The sequence below is a fragment of the Oryctolagus cuniculus genome, chromosome 19 (assembly GCF_964237555.1).
Source record: "Oryctolagus cuniculus chromosome 19, mOryCun1.1, whole genome shotgun sequence".
Lineage (NCBI taxonomy): Eukaryota > Metazoa > Chordata > Mammalia > Lagomorpha > Leporidae > Oryctolagus > Oryctolagus cuniculus.
In genome coordinates this window covers 65,890,966-65,903,900 of record NC_091450.1, presented here as the reverse complement: position 1 = coordinate 65,903,900, position 12,935 = coordinate 65,890,966, and the positions used below count along the sequence as shown (strand labels likewise).

General features: G+C 41.0%; 2 protein-coding genes and 2 non-coding genes across 5 annotated transcripts in view; 1 reads left to right on the top strand and 3 right to left on the bottom strand.

The window, feature by feature from the left end:
• Positions 1 to 11,205, bottom strand: CCT6A (chaperonin containing TCP1 subunit 6A). Of its 2 annotated transcripts, NM_001082039.1 has the most exon segments (14): positions 813 to 885; positions 1,136 to 1,208; positions 1,908 to 2,010; positions 2,641 to 2,774; positions 3,179 to 3,326; positions 3,618 to 3,714; positions 4,604 to 4,686; positions 4,774 to 4,933; positions 5,184 to 5,294; positions 6,438 to 6,541; positions 7,130 to 7,303; positions 8,383 to 8,517; positions 10,460 to 10,523; positions 10,932 to 11,068. In NM_001082039.1, coding segments are annotated over 14 exon segments (1,596 nt in total).
• On the bottom strand, positions 3,001 to 3,135 carry LOC127488211 (small nucleolar RNA SNORA15). Its single transcript, XR_007915755.1, has one exon. It is a non-coding gene; the product is annotated as a small nucleolar RNA SNORA15 (small nucleolar RNA).
• On the bottom strand, positions 7,438 to 7,571 carry LOC127488212 (small nucleolar RNA SNORA22). Its single transcript, XR_007915756.1, has one exon. It is a non-coding gene; the product is annotated as a small nucleolar RNA SNORA22 (small nucleolar RNA).
• Positions 10,529 to 12,935, top strand: part of PSPH (phosphoserine phosphatase) — a 67,300-nt gene continuing 64,893 nt past the window's right edge. Inside the window, exon 1 of the mRNA XM_008249662.4 lies at positions 10,529 to 10,774. The gene's annotated coding sequence lies outside the window, so the exon portion shown is untranslated. The remainder of the gene's footprint in view (positions 10,775 to 12,935) is intronic.

The following is a 12,935-nucleotide window of genomic DNA, read 5'->3' as shown; positions in this document are numbered from 1 at the left end:
AAGGGTTTCAACAACATTTATTGCACTCAGCGTAGTAACACAACTTCACCTTCCAGGACTACAGAGTATAAAACAACTTCAAAGGAACATGGAGGAGGAAACAGTCATCCGGGTGTGAGACGAGCCGGCGCTAGAGCGCTCAGGACCGACCGTTTTACACAAGCAATGTTGATTGAAAACAACCACCTGTGTGTAGTAGCCCCCACCCCTTATTACACTGGCCTCTAATTTTGTTTCTCTTTATAATTGTACCTCTCAATTCCCTTGCTTCTAGCGCTTGCTCGTCTGCATTTTCTGGGACAGTGTTCCAGCACATCTGTTTCAAGTGTGAAAGTCCAACTGATCCAATAATTTTACTCATAACAAAGAAATGGATGCTTTCACAATTTTAAATTGTAATTGCATAAACATTTAAAACTTAAATGTGTAACAACAGGAAACTGTTGGATAATTTTTAAATATATCCATAAGAACAAATTATTAAACCATTAAAATTTGTTTTCCAAGGAATTTTAATAAAGTAAATAACATATGCTTACTAACAAGTTTGCTACTACAGCTAAAGCAAAACATCCTGTTCACTGGGTAAAAGGATTTGCTTCATGTGTATATATTCAGTGCAATTTAAAAAATACTGTAATCATAATTTCAGAACATTGTAATTTGAATAGGTGCCAGTATTGTTCTCCCCTCCCCCCAATGGGCAAAGAAAATTCTTTTGAAAATCATTTGGAACTTGGACAAAAATCCCACAGCTGTTTTTCAGGATCACTCTGGAGTCTTCAAAATTCAGACACAAGAGAAGCTGCAATTCAACCTTTGAGAGAAGACATTCCAGCTCGCATGATCTCATCAACCAAGAGAATGTTGGTTGCAATCACAGTGCTGAAATGAAGAAAAAAAAATATCATGGTTCTGATGTAATGGACCCTAATTTAACTCACCATTTCCAACTAAAGCAATACATATCACCACCAATTCTATTTCTCCTTATTCTACACAGAAGGCTGGTTTAGCCCCCATGCTTTCAACTCATCAAATTATGGGAGAAGAGAGTAAGGTAACTAAGGTAACGAAGCGAAGACAGTAAGGTAACTGCCCAAAGATTATTCTAATTTTGGTTTTCCAAGCTTACCAGGAGTGAAGAAGCTGTTTCTTCACACAATAGTTATCCCAAATGCCTACTTCTGCTGCCACCATTGGCTCCCCTGAAAGATAACCAACTCTTCTTAAAATCAAGCATTAGTACACTGTAATACAGGATGTCTAAAAGAACAGGGAACACTTTCTCTATTTTATGAACAAAACTATTTCTAGAATCTAAAATAAAGCTGAGAGTGTTACAAAATAAAATTTTTAAAAAGGGGTTAGAGCTAGAGAAAAAAAAAAACCACAGTATTTGGCTCATCACTGATTACTCAAATGATGACTCCTGTCCATGATATCTTTGACGAGTAGTTAATTTCTACTTAGAAGACTACCAATGAAGGAGTGCCTTCTTTGGTTACATTTACCAAATGTTTGAACATCTCAGTTGTTTTGGACACATTCCAAATTATCCTTATTTAAGACTAGCACTTAAATAGAAACTGGCTAAAATGGGCGTTTCATTTTCTTCATTCCAGACACTGTTCCTATGAAACTGATAATGTAGACAACAGATCATACACATACGGCATTATCTGCCTTCCACTTTGTACTCATATAATGTGTTACAAAGGCTAAGAACAGGTCCCTTTTCTGGCATTACTTGCTCTCTTTTATCTATCTAGTCATTCATTTTTGACTCCAGAGTTCCCCAACAGTAGTTATCAAAACTGCAAAGCAACTCTCCAAGATTCCTTTGTATCCATTTTCCAGCTCTCCTGGTTTCACCTCATCTTCTACAAACTGCTGCCTTCCCTTACCTGTGTTCAAGTCCACACCCACAAGTTGACCTGATTCAGAATGTTCTGTTCGAATTTTAACTAATGTTTCCTGGAGGTCAAAGCCAGAGTTCTGAGCAAGAACCTAAAAGTAAACAAATTAGATTCATCAGTTTGCAACAAAACAAAAGCAAGCTTACATTCAAGCATTAACTACTTTTTAAGATTTCTAGTTCAGGAGTTATCTCTCGGGGCCAGACTGTGGCATAGCGGGTGAGCTGCCGCCTGCAGAGCCCACATCCTATGTGGGCACCAATTTGAACCCCAGCTGCTCCACCTCCCTGCTGGTGTGCCTGGGAAAGCAGCAGCAGATGGTCCAAGTACTTAGGCCCCTATACCAACATGGGAGACCTGGAAGAAGCTCCATATTCTTTGTTCATATCAGCCCAGCTCTGGCTGTCGCAGCCATCTGAGGACATAATCAGTGGGTGGAAGACTTTTCTCTCTGCCTCTACTACTCTGAAACTACTCTTACAGATAAAAGAATCTTGGAAAAAAAAAAAAAAAAGGAGTTATCTCTTGCCACCTCAAACTTCAGATATTCAGGTCTCAAGAACTAAACATATCGAGATAAGGGAATCCCTATTCTAGAGACAACTGATCAAATTTACTTCTACAAAATCCCCATTATAAAGATATCATTATCTAGAAGACTTGATTAGCTCAATCATTTTGGTATAGTTTAGAAAACTGACAAATGACAAAGTGGTCACACCTTGGGAATAATGAGCAATGCATCAGCAAATGCTTGAACTCCAAGTTGGGCCCTGCCCTTTACACTGGATTTGTATTTTATCAGGGCTTCTGCCATTGCCACTTCTACTGCACCAGCACCTGGAACCACACAGCCTGTTTGGTGGGAAGAAAAGAGAAATACCAAGTTATAAACAAAAGAAACCAAAGCATAAAAATTACAAAATATAAATTAGAACACACATGTACAAAAGCCATTACTTTTCTCATTAATTCACTATAATTTAAATACCATACTGCATTTGAAAGCCACAATGCAAACAATTAACATATCAAATAGCAAAACCTTCACTGAGCACTTGTGAGTTATTTCTATTAGTTTATTTGTATTCACTTTCAATAATGATATGCTAAGAAAAACTCAGCATACCAAAATGATTTCCAAGGGAAGCTTTTACTTTTGCATGGTGTCTGGCTGTGTAAACTACTGACAAAAGAACACAGTATTCAGCCATGCCTTTCAGAGGTACAAAAAGAATTCAAATTAGCAAAGTTCTTACCATCATCAATAGCATTTTTGACAGCCCTCAATCCATCTCTTATCGCATCTTTGATTTGAGTAAGTGTGTGCTTATTTGGTCCTTTGACCAATAATGTGACAGAGCGAGGATTGTTACATTTCTCAATAAAGGTGAACTTCTCTTCTCCCTGTGTTTAAGAGATTATTTTCAAAACCAGAATATGGTCGTGGGAAGAGTAAACAGAAGGTACGGGCTTACACAGAGAATGTAGCATATAAATAGTACCAGAAACATCAAACACATTGAATTAAATAAAGCAAATTGCTTAAAACAGCAAGTAAAATTATTATTACATATAAAACCAACAAAATCTATATCAACAAAAAAAAAAATCTCATCCTGAGTTTGAATAAACTTTTCTACAAAAGATCTCACGAATAAAAAAAGTACTATTACCTTCAAGAAAAAAAATACTTACCAATGTATATTCATACACAAGTCCTGCATGTCCCAAACAATCAGGATTTAGGTCATCTAGAGAATTCAGAGGTACTCCACCGCAAGCAAGAGTCAGCCTGAAATATTGAAGTATTTTAAGGGAGATGTACAATGTTTCCAGTTACATTCAAGGAGAAAACAATGTTTAGAAAGCAATTTTTCACAATTATATAGCAAAATAGCACCAACGTTCTAAAATGTATTTTAACCTAAACTCATCCTTTATCAAACTGCTGAAAATTCCTCTTCTCCTATGCCTCTACTTAAGCTATGCTTCCCAGGTCAACAAATACCCCTGATATAAAATCTGAAGGTGGACAAGAGCTCTTTATTATGATGAGTGCTTTGGGAGAAATTATTTCTCTGATCCTCTTGATGTTCTGTCTTGACAAGCAAAAGAAAAGCAATGTATGTCACAGTTTCAAAATAAAACAAGTATACAGTGATGTTCACAGAAACATTATTCACAATAGACAAAAAGTAGAAACCCAAATGTCCACCAACAGATGAATGGGTAAACAAAATGTGGTCCATAACTATGATGGAATATTACTCAATCTTACAAAGGAATGAGACTGATACATGTAAATGAACATTATGCTATTAAATAAGCCAGATGCAAATGGACAAAAGAGATTACACTTATATGAAGCAACCAAAGTCATAGACACAGAGGTGTTTGTTTATAAGGGGCTGGAGCAACAGAGATGTGGAGAGTTAACTGTTTAATGGATAAAGTTTGTTTGGATGATGAAAAAATCCTGGAGATGGATGGTGGTGATGGTTGCCCAGCTTTGTCACTAATCCAGCTGTCATTAAATGGTATACCTAAAAATGGTTACATTAGCAACTTTTACATTATTTATATTATCACAAGAAAGCATACAACAAGCAGAGGGAAAGAGGAACAATCCTTGTTGGTTTGCAAAATAAGCAAAATCTGTAAGAAAAAGTGCTACCCCGTACCTCTCCATATTTCTCCTTTTAGCCCTGCGCAGAGCTACTATGCCTTCTTTTGCAAGAGCATCTAAGGAAAAGGGGTCAATTCCCTACAACAGAAAGAAAAATCAGCTTTAACATCTTCCATCTTAAAAATGATAGACTATTTAGCTTATAAATCAAACTTTCATTCTTACCTTTTGATTAATAACAACAAATCCTTTATCTGAATCACCACAGACTTTCTTTTTCAGTTCTACTATTTTTTTAACTCTATCTTCAATGAATTTTCTTTCAGCTTTTACTAGTTTTTCTCTCTCTTCTGCACTCTTGTAAAAAAAGCCAGAATTCACTTCCCTGAAAAGTTACAAAAACAGGAAAAATACTTAATTTTTGAAAGACAGCATCATAAGAAACTGGGTTAACCTTAAGATTTAACAAAGAAGTCACTGAACTTCAACTCTGCCCCTTGGACATTATCAGAGGTCACAAACCACAGTGAGCTATCATTATCCTTATAAGTGTGGAAATAGTCCTAGAAAAGTGACTTGTTGAAATACCGGGTGTCTCCACTCCTGTATCCCACTTTAAGAAGCTATAAACTCACGTTTTTTCATATTCCAATGACACATTGCATGTGAGGATGTACGCATCTTCTACTCTTTTCTTCATATCTGGATGCCGTGCCCCATGGTCCAAAACAAGTCCCCTGATTAAGCTGTATAAACACATAAAAAAGTGTTAATCAGCCATTTCCAGATGGCAGCACAACATATGCTAACAAAAACACTGAATTGAAGGCATACTAAAAATTTTCATACAGGTCAGTTTTATTTCTTGAATTATTTGAATAAGACTTTTGGGTGAAACCTAGGTCAGCTGAAAAAGCAGTACTTATTACCTCAATACAGTCCATTCAAATAAAAACCCCATCTCTTCCAGGAAATTCCACAGGGTATGTGTCTCAACTCATGGGCTATCATATCAAGTTGTGATCACCTACACAATGTTTTCATGGCTCGGCATTTGGCACAGCTGTTAAGATGCTGCTTAGGACACCCATATCCCTTATCAGAGCACCTAGTTCAGTCCCAGTTCCAATCCTGATTGTAGCTTCCTGCTAATAATACATACTTCAGGAAGCAGAAGGCGATGGAGGACCCTTAGGATTTGAGTTCTCTGGCTCCTGGCTTTGGCCAGCTCTAGCCCCAAGCTCCTGCAGGCATTTGGGAGTGAACCAGAAGATGACAGATCTTTTTCTGTCTCACTCTCTGCCTTTCAAGTAAAATAATCATAATGCCATTTTTTAAAAAGATTTTAGTTATTTAAAAGATAAAATCGGAGATTAAGAGACTGCTTCACTCCCCAAATGGCTTCAATGGCTAGCACTTAGCCAGGCCAAAGCCAGGAGCCCAGACCTCCAACCTGATCTCCCACACATGTGCCCGCACCCAAGCACTAGAGCCATTTTCTGCTGTTTTCCCAAGTACATTAGTAGGGAACTGGATAGAAGTGGAGCAGCCAGGACTTGAATTGCACTCATAAAGGACACCACTGTTATAGGCAGCAGCTTAACCCACTGTACCATGGTTCCTCCCATGATGCTTTGTGACCTCAGCAATCTCTGCTAGTTCTTCTTTCAGAAGCACCTGACCTTAAATACAGCATATCATTCCCCTCATTACAAGAGAATACACTACTGAAAGTAACTATAGTACTTACCTTAGAAATGTACCAAACTTACACCTTTGAATAAACATGTATTGATCCAAACATGAAACTTCTAAACATAAAACTTCTAAAAGTATGTATATCTCCAAACACCCTATTACCACCTATTTCACAGCAGTCTACCACATACCTTGTATCAGTTTCAGATTTATGTTTCATCTCCATGATCTCAACCATGAAGAGGTCAATAGGTTCATCTTGTTTTTTAATGGCCAAAATGGAGTCCACTACAGCCTGCAATATGAATATAACCATTAAAAAATTTAACTTGCAGAGCTAAAATACTTGCTTGTTATTCAGAGAAGTTTATAGTTTTTCACTGTAAAATCTGTGAACTGAGGTCTCTTAACACAGATTTTATATAATATACAGGGTATATTATATACTTGTATGTAAAGTGCTAAATAATTTACTTTTCTGACATCTTAATTTGAAATTATCTAAATTAAATAATATTTGGCATTCCTCTTGTTCTATTATGTACTATTATTATTTACAACAGCCTGTATTTAATAAGGAACTTGAAGAAAAGGAATTTGCTCCTAACACAAAGAAATGGTAAATATTTAATAAGGAAATGCTCATTACTACGACTTGATCACTTGGATTAAAAGCGCCAATCAAGCAGTTACTGGAACCTTCTCACCGCATTACTTTTCTAGATTAGGTATCACGGGTACAAAATGGACCTACTTCTTTCAGAAAATGACACTGTGAAGACTTCAGACAGCATCTTAAAATTGGAATTGCTAGGTATACTAGGTTTCCACTATTGGGGGTTTCCCCCACGTGTAGTCGTACCAGACACAAATCTATACATACCTCTGTTAAGACATCTGCAAGTTCAGCATGAACTTTAGTACGCAGAGAGGTCCTGGCCACATCTATAAGTGTTTCCCTGTCCATCTCTCTGCTAACTTTGATTTGTTCCAAAACCTGAAGGGCTTTTTCCTTTGCAGCTTCAAACCCTTCAGTAATTATTCTGGGATGAAGACCCTACAATAAATACACAACAATAAACCCACCACTAACACATCTTCAATTAGATGCAACTGTAACTCAGATAAAGGGTAGATAATTTTTAAAGAGATATTCTGAACTATTCATCTTTTAATGCAATGAAGATAAAATAATGTGCTGACTTTCTGAATACATTTGAAAGGATAAAAACTCCTTTCAATGCAGAGGAAAAGAACAGACATTGCTGTAGCACAGAGTTAAAGCCAAGGGAACTATCAAGCACACTTGGGTGTTCACTGTGCAAGCCACCAGTACTGATACAATCTGCAGCCTAATATTAGGAACATTTTATCTCTTCCACAGTTAACCTGAAATCAATTCACATCATTTATTAATAAAATAAATGGAGAGTTAAAAGTATGCTTTCTTGCAGAGGAGGGACACAGAAGAGAGGTCTTCCACCTCCTGTTCACTCTCCAAATGGCTGCAACGGCTCCGCTGGATTAGGCCAAAGCCAGGAACCGAGAGCTCCTTCTGCGTCTTCCACATTAGGGGAGGGACCCAAGCAGTTGAGCCATCTTCCACTGCTTCCTGAGGCACACTAGCAGGGAGCTAAATTAGAAGTGGAGCACGGCCATTGGAGGGTGAACCAACGGCAAAGGAAGACCTTTCTCTCTGTCTCTCTCTCACTGTCCACTCTGCCTGTCAAAAAAAAAAAAAAAAAAAAAAAAAAAGAAGTGGAGCAGCCAGGGCAGTAACCAGCACCCATTTGGGATGCTGGCATTGTAGGCAGAGGCTTAACCACGATGCCAGCCCCAAAGAAATTCTAAGAAATTCTAACAGTGGATTAATGCTGAGGTTTATAAAAAGTTGTGGAATCCTTATCTAAACGTTAGCTTTTGAATTTTTTTTAACAAATATATCTAGTCCTGAACATCGTTATCTCTCAATTGCTATTATAGACACATATAAACCATATATGAAAAATGTAACTTGATTTTTAAAAATATTTACATTCTACGCTATGGCTTTAGCTGCAAAACATCAATTTGTAAAAATATCAAGTATCTCCTATACATAAAAAGTATCATAGAAACAAGAGAAATCCTGCATACCTCAGAAATGTAGAGATCCGCCTGCTTCAGTAACTCTCCAATGATAAGGACATTTGAAGTAGTACCATCGCCAGTTATGTCATCCTGGGCTGTTGCTACTTTTGCTATTAAGGAGGCAGTTGGGTGTTGAATTTGCTGAACATAGAAAAAGAAAAAATTAGTTGAGTGACTTAAAGCAGATCAAATGTATCTTACACAGAATTTGTGAAGAGCTTCTTTAAAGCACCATGTATCTGGCTGGCGCTGAGGCTCACTAGGCTAATCCTCCACCTGCAGCGCCAGCACACCGGGTTCTAGTCCCGGTCGCTCCTCTTCCAGTCCAGCTCTCTGCTATGGCCTGGGAGTGCAGTGGAGGATGGCCCAAGTCCTTGGGCCCTGCACCCGCATGAGAGACCAGGAGGAAGCACCTGGCTCTTCAGATCAGCACAGTGCAACAGCCACAGCGGCCATTGGAGGGTGAACCAACAGTAAACGAAGACCTTTCTCTCTGTCTCTCTGTCCACTCTGCCTGTCCAAAAAAAAAAAAAAAAAAAAAAAAACACACACACCATGTATTTGAACAAATTGCCCAAGTATCTGACTAAATATTACTTTGATTAAAAAGTCACAATTAGCCTGCCTCTCCTCTCTCTTGTAACTCTTTCAAATAAATAATCTTAAAAAAAGTTTTCTCAAAGACCCTCCGCAGTTACTCCATAAATTCTTATGACAAAGGATCCAATCAAAACTCTTGCGCTTTTTGTCTCTGTTTACTTCAGAACAGTTCCCTGGTCTTTTCGAACACTGACAATTTTTAAGACTCTCGGCCAGTCATCTTACACACTTCACATTATCAAAGTATGCTGACATTAAATATCTCTGGCAAGAATACTACATGGGTGAACCTGTATACTTCTCAGTGTCTTATCAATAAGCATACGTCAGATGATGAACAGATATTTACACTGGACCTGGAAAAACAGCAAACAGCTATAAAGGACATCTAGGGACAACTGTGAAAAACATGGTTTGTATAGAACACTGTATCAATGTTAGTAGGTATGATGTTATTTTGATTATGTGAAAGACAAGTATTTTGGTGAAATGGCATGTCTCTAATTTGCCTTCAAATGATTTGGAGGAAAAACAGGAAAGAAATGGAGCACAATATAAATAACTGACTAATCTAGATAAAGGGAACCAGACTGTTGGAATTATCTTTTCCATAGATCTGTAATTTTCCAAAAAAAAAAAAAAAAGAAAAAAAGAAAAAGAAAGAAAAGAAAAGAAAAAGAGCTGGAAAATGACTTGTAGAGAGGGAGGAGGGCTTACAAGGAAGGACTTGACAGGTGGTGCCCTCATTTATCCACTCTGTAATCATTTGTAAACTGCAAATTAAAAATCAGATACAGCTTTTCTGACATCAGGTTTAAAGGACAGTCCAATTGATCTCTGCTGCTAGCACTGGCCATTTAAGTCACCCAAAATGAACAACTCTTACATCTTTTACACTAATCCTTGCAGAAGCTAGTTATACATATGCTATTAAAACTTTGAATTTTATTCTGAATTAATTCAGAGAGAACTCATTTCTTTTTCTTGACCTGCTAGGTTTTGGAAATTTAGCCATCAGTGAAACAGATGCTTTTCCTTAATCATCTCTTTCTTGATTCTTGGGGTTAAAAAAAAAAAACTATCAAAGAGGCAGCTTTATCTCCCTTGCAGTTGAAGGTGAGTAGATGCAATAGAGGAATTGCTGTTTAAAAAAAAAATCATAACCACCGTATGGCATTCTACCCATCTGACTGTGCCGATCGCCGTTAATTTTTCAGATATTACAATTAACTTCACACCAACTGCAATCCTTTAACCCAGACGGTCTGCGGCAGCGTAACAGGAATTTAAATGGAGGTTTGTCAGACTCCGGGGCTGCTACTCTACTCCTGCCAATACTACTACGAGGGATCCCATCCTTGTTCTGCTCCCCACCTGTTACTCCAAGGAAATAATTTTCTCCCACCCTAAGGACACACATCAGAGCTCTTCATACAAGTGAAGCCACGGCTAAGCAAGATCTCCTGCAGCACAGCAGCCTCACCATTTCATGCAGCAGCACGTTGCCGTCTTTGGTGAGCTTGATATCGCCAGCGCCGGAAACAAGCCTGTCCAGTGGGCAGAAATCAGTCAGTCAGCGTGCGACGCTTTCGATGGAAACTCGGCTAAGACTCCCATTTAAGAAAAAAGGGCTTTTCCCAGAACCTAAGGGAGTGGATCAGAGCTCGGAGAAGAGGGATGCAGTGCCCAGCCCACCCCTCTAGAGACGCCTCCGTGCGGCTGCAAAACCCGGACGCCGCGCACGCGGGCAGCTTTGTTCCCCAGAGCGATCGCATCGACACCAAAGCAAACGGCCAAGGTAAGGGAACTTCGCCATGAAAACGCCGCGGAGAGGGGCCGCAGGGGCGAGAACAGGCCTGGAGGCGGAGGACTCCAGTCGGCGCCCCCCGGTTCGCCAGCCCCGCGGCGGCGCGAGCCACACAGGGCCCACCCGGCCCCCGCCAGCCCCGCCTTACATCTTCATGGTGCCCTTAGGCCCCAAGTTGGTCCTCAGCACGTCCTGCAGTCCCCGTGCCGCGCTGATATTGACCGCCAACGCCGCCTGGGCTCTGGCCACCTCGGCCTTGGGATTCAGGGTCTTCACGGCCGCCATGGCTGACCCAGCAGCGGACAAAAAAAGAAAGCAAGCTGGCGACTACAGCGACCAGAGCCGCCTCAGCGTGGCCGGGAAGCGCTATCCGGGCCTTCTGGAAGAGTCGGGAGCGCCTGGCCCGCCCCCAGCGTGCCCGCGCGCCGCCGCCATTGGGCCGCGTGTCGGAAGGCGCCCGCTCATTGGGCCGCAGCCGCACGTTCTGCTTGCTGTCCCGCCCCTCGCGCCCGTGCGCCGCCCTGTGACGCAGGGGAGGGGCCTATTTCCCAGCAATCTGTGCTCCGCCTGGCGTGGGCCATTTTTGAGCTCCCGAGGGTGGGGAACGTAGTTGTCTGGTGGCCGGCGTGTGGCTCCTGTGCGTGACCGGAGGAGGTGCGGCTTTTACCGGAGGTCTCTGGCCGCAGGGCGTAGAGTGGACTTCCCGCCTGCCCTGCACGCCTGGTTAGCTGCCGGCTTCCTTCCCCTGGTCCGTTCATCCTTTTCTTTTTTTTCTTTTTTTCTTTTTTTTTTATTTTTTGACAGGCAGAGTGGACAGTGAGAGAGAGAGAAAGGTCTTTCTTTTTGCTGTTGGTTCACCCTCCAATGGCCACCGCAGCCGGCGCGGCAGGCGCACCGCGCTAATCCGATGGCAGGAGCCAGGTGCTTTTCCTGGTCTCCCATGGGGTGCAGGGCCCAAGCACTTGGGCCATCCTCCACTGCACTCCCTGGCCACAGCAGAGAGCTGGCCTGGAAGAGAGGCAACCGGGACAGAATCCGGCGCCCCAACCGGGACTAGAACCCGGTGTGCCAGCACCGCTAGGCGGAGGATTAGCCTAGTGAGCCGCGGCGCCGGCCCCGTTCATCCTTTTCTGGACTGTCGGCTCTGACGGTGTCCTTGGGGCTGTGGGGAGGAAGGTGAATCTGACAAGGACCCCTCCCCCACCTCCTGCCCCGGAATTCTGTAATGTTTTAAGGCCAGCGAAGGTGAAGCTGTGGGAAACAAGGCAGAAAGTGAGCGCTAGGTGTTTTTGGAAAGCTGCAGGAGTAGTGTGATGGGAGTGAAGGGGAAGCCAGAATCAGGCCTCGGGCCACCAGCAGGAGTCTAAAAGTTCGAACTTACTACTTAGCCAAAAAAACCAGAAAACCAAAATCTTGTCTTTTGCAACAAAATGGATGCAACTGGAAACCATTATGCTTAGTGAAATAAGCCAGTCCCCAAAACAAATACCACGTTTTCCCTGATCTGTGGTAACCAATAGAGTGCCAAAACAATGTATGGAAGTGAAATTGATATTTTGAGGTTTGATGATTGTTGACAGCCCTTAGCTGGACTGTTGAGACACAGCGGTGTGTGTGTGATTTTTTTGTTTGTTTTTTCCCTTCTATTTGTTGAACTGTTTATGTAGTATGGGTTAATTTTATGAGTATAAAGTAAACTGGAAGATCATTGTGAAAATTAAGAGAGAAAGGAAGAGGAAAGGTAGGGTGGGAAGAATATGTTCCTAAATCTGTGCATGACATTTGTTGACCTTAGATTTAAAAAAATTTTTTTTTAAATTCCAACCTAACTGAACAGTGGTGACCGGCTTTTGGAGAGTGTGATGAAATATGAGTCTTTGCTCCTGCAGTTCTCTTTTACATACTTTCTGAATTCTCAGATGCTGTCTGAGTTTATAAACTTCTGTATGAATATAATCATCTCCCCATACAAATGGTAATTTCGTAATACTCACTGTTGGATGTATTACTCAGGTAGTTCCATTGTCCCCCATCTTCTGCCATTCATGCTGCCGTTAGTATCTTTTTTTTTTTTTTTTTTTACAGGCAGAGTGGACAGTGAGAGAGAGAGACAGAGAGAAAGGTCTTCCTTTTGCCGTTGGTTCACCCTCCA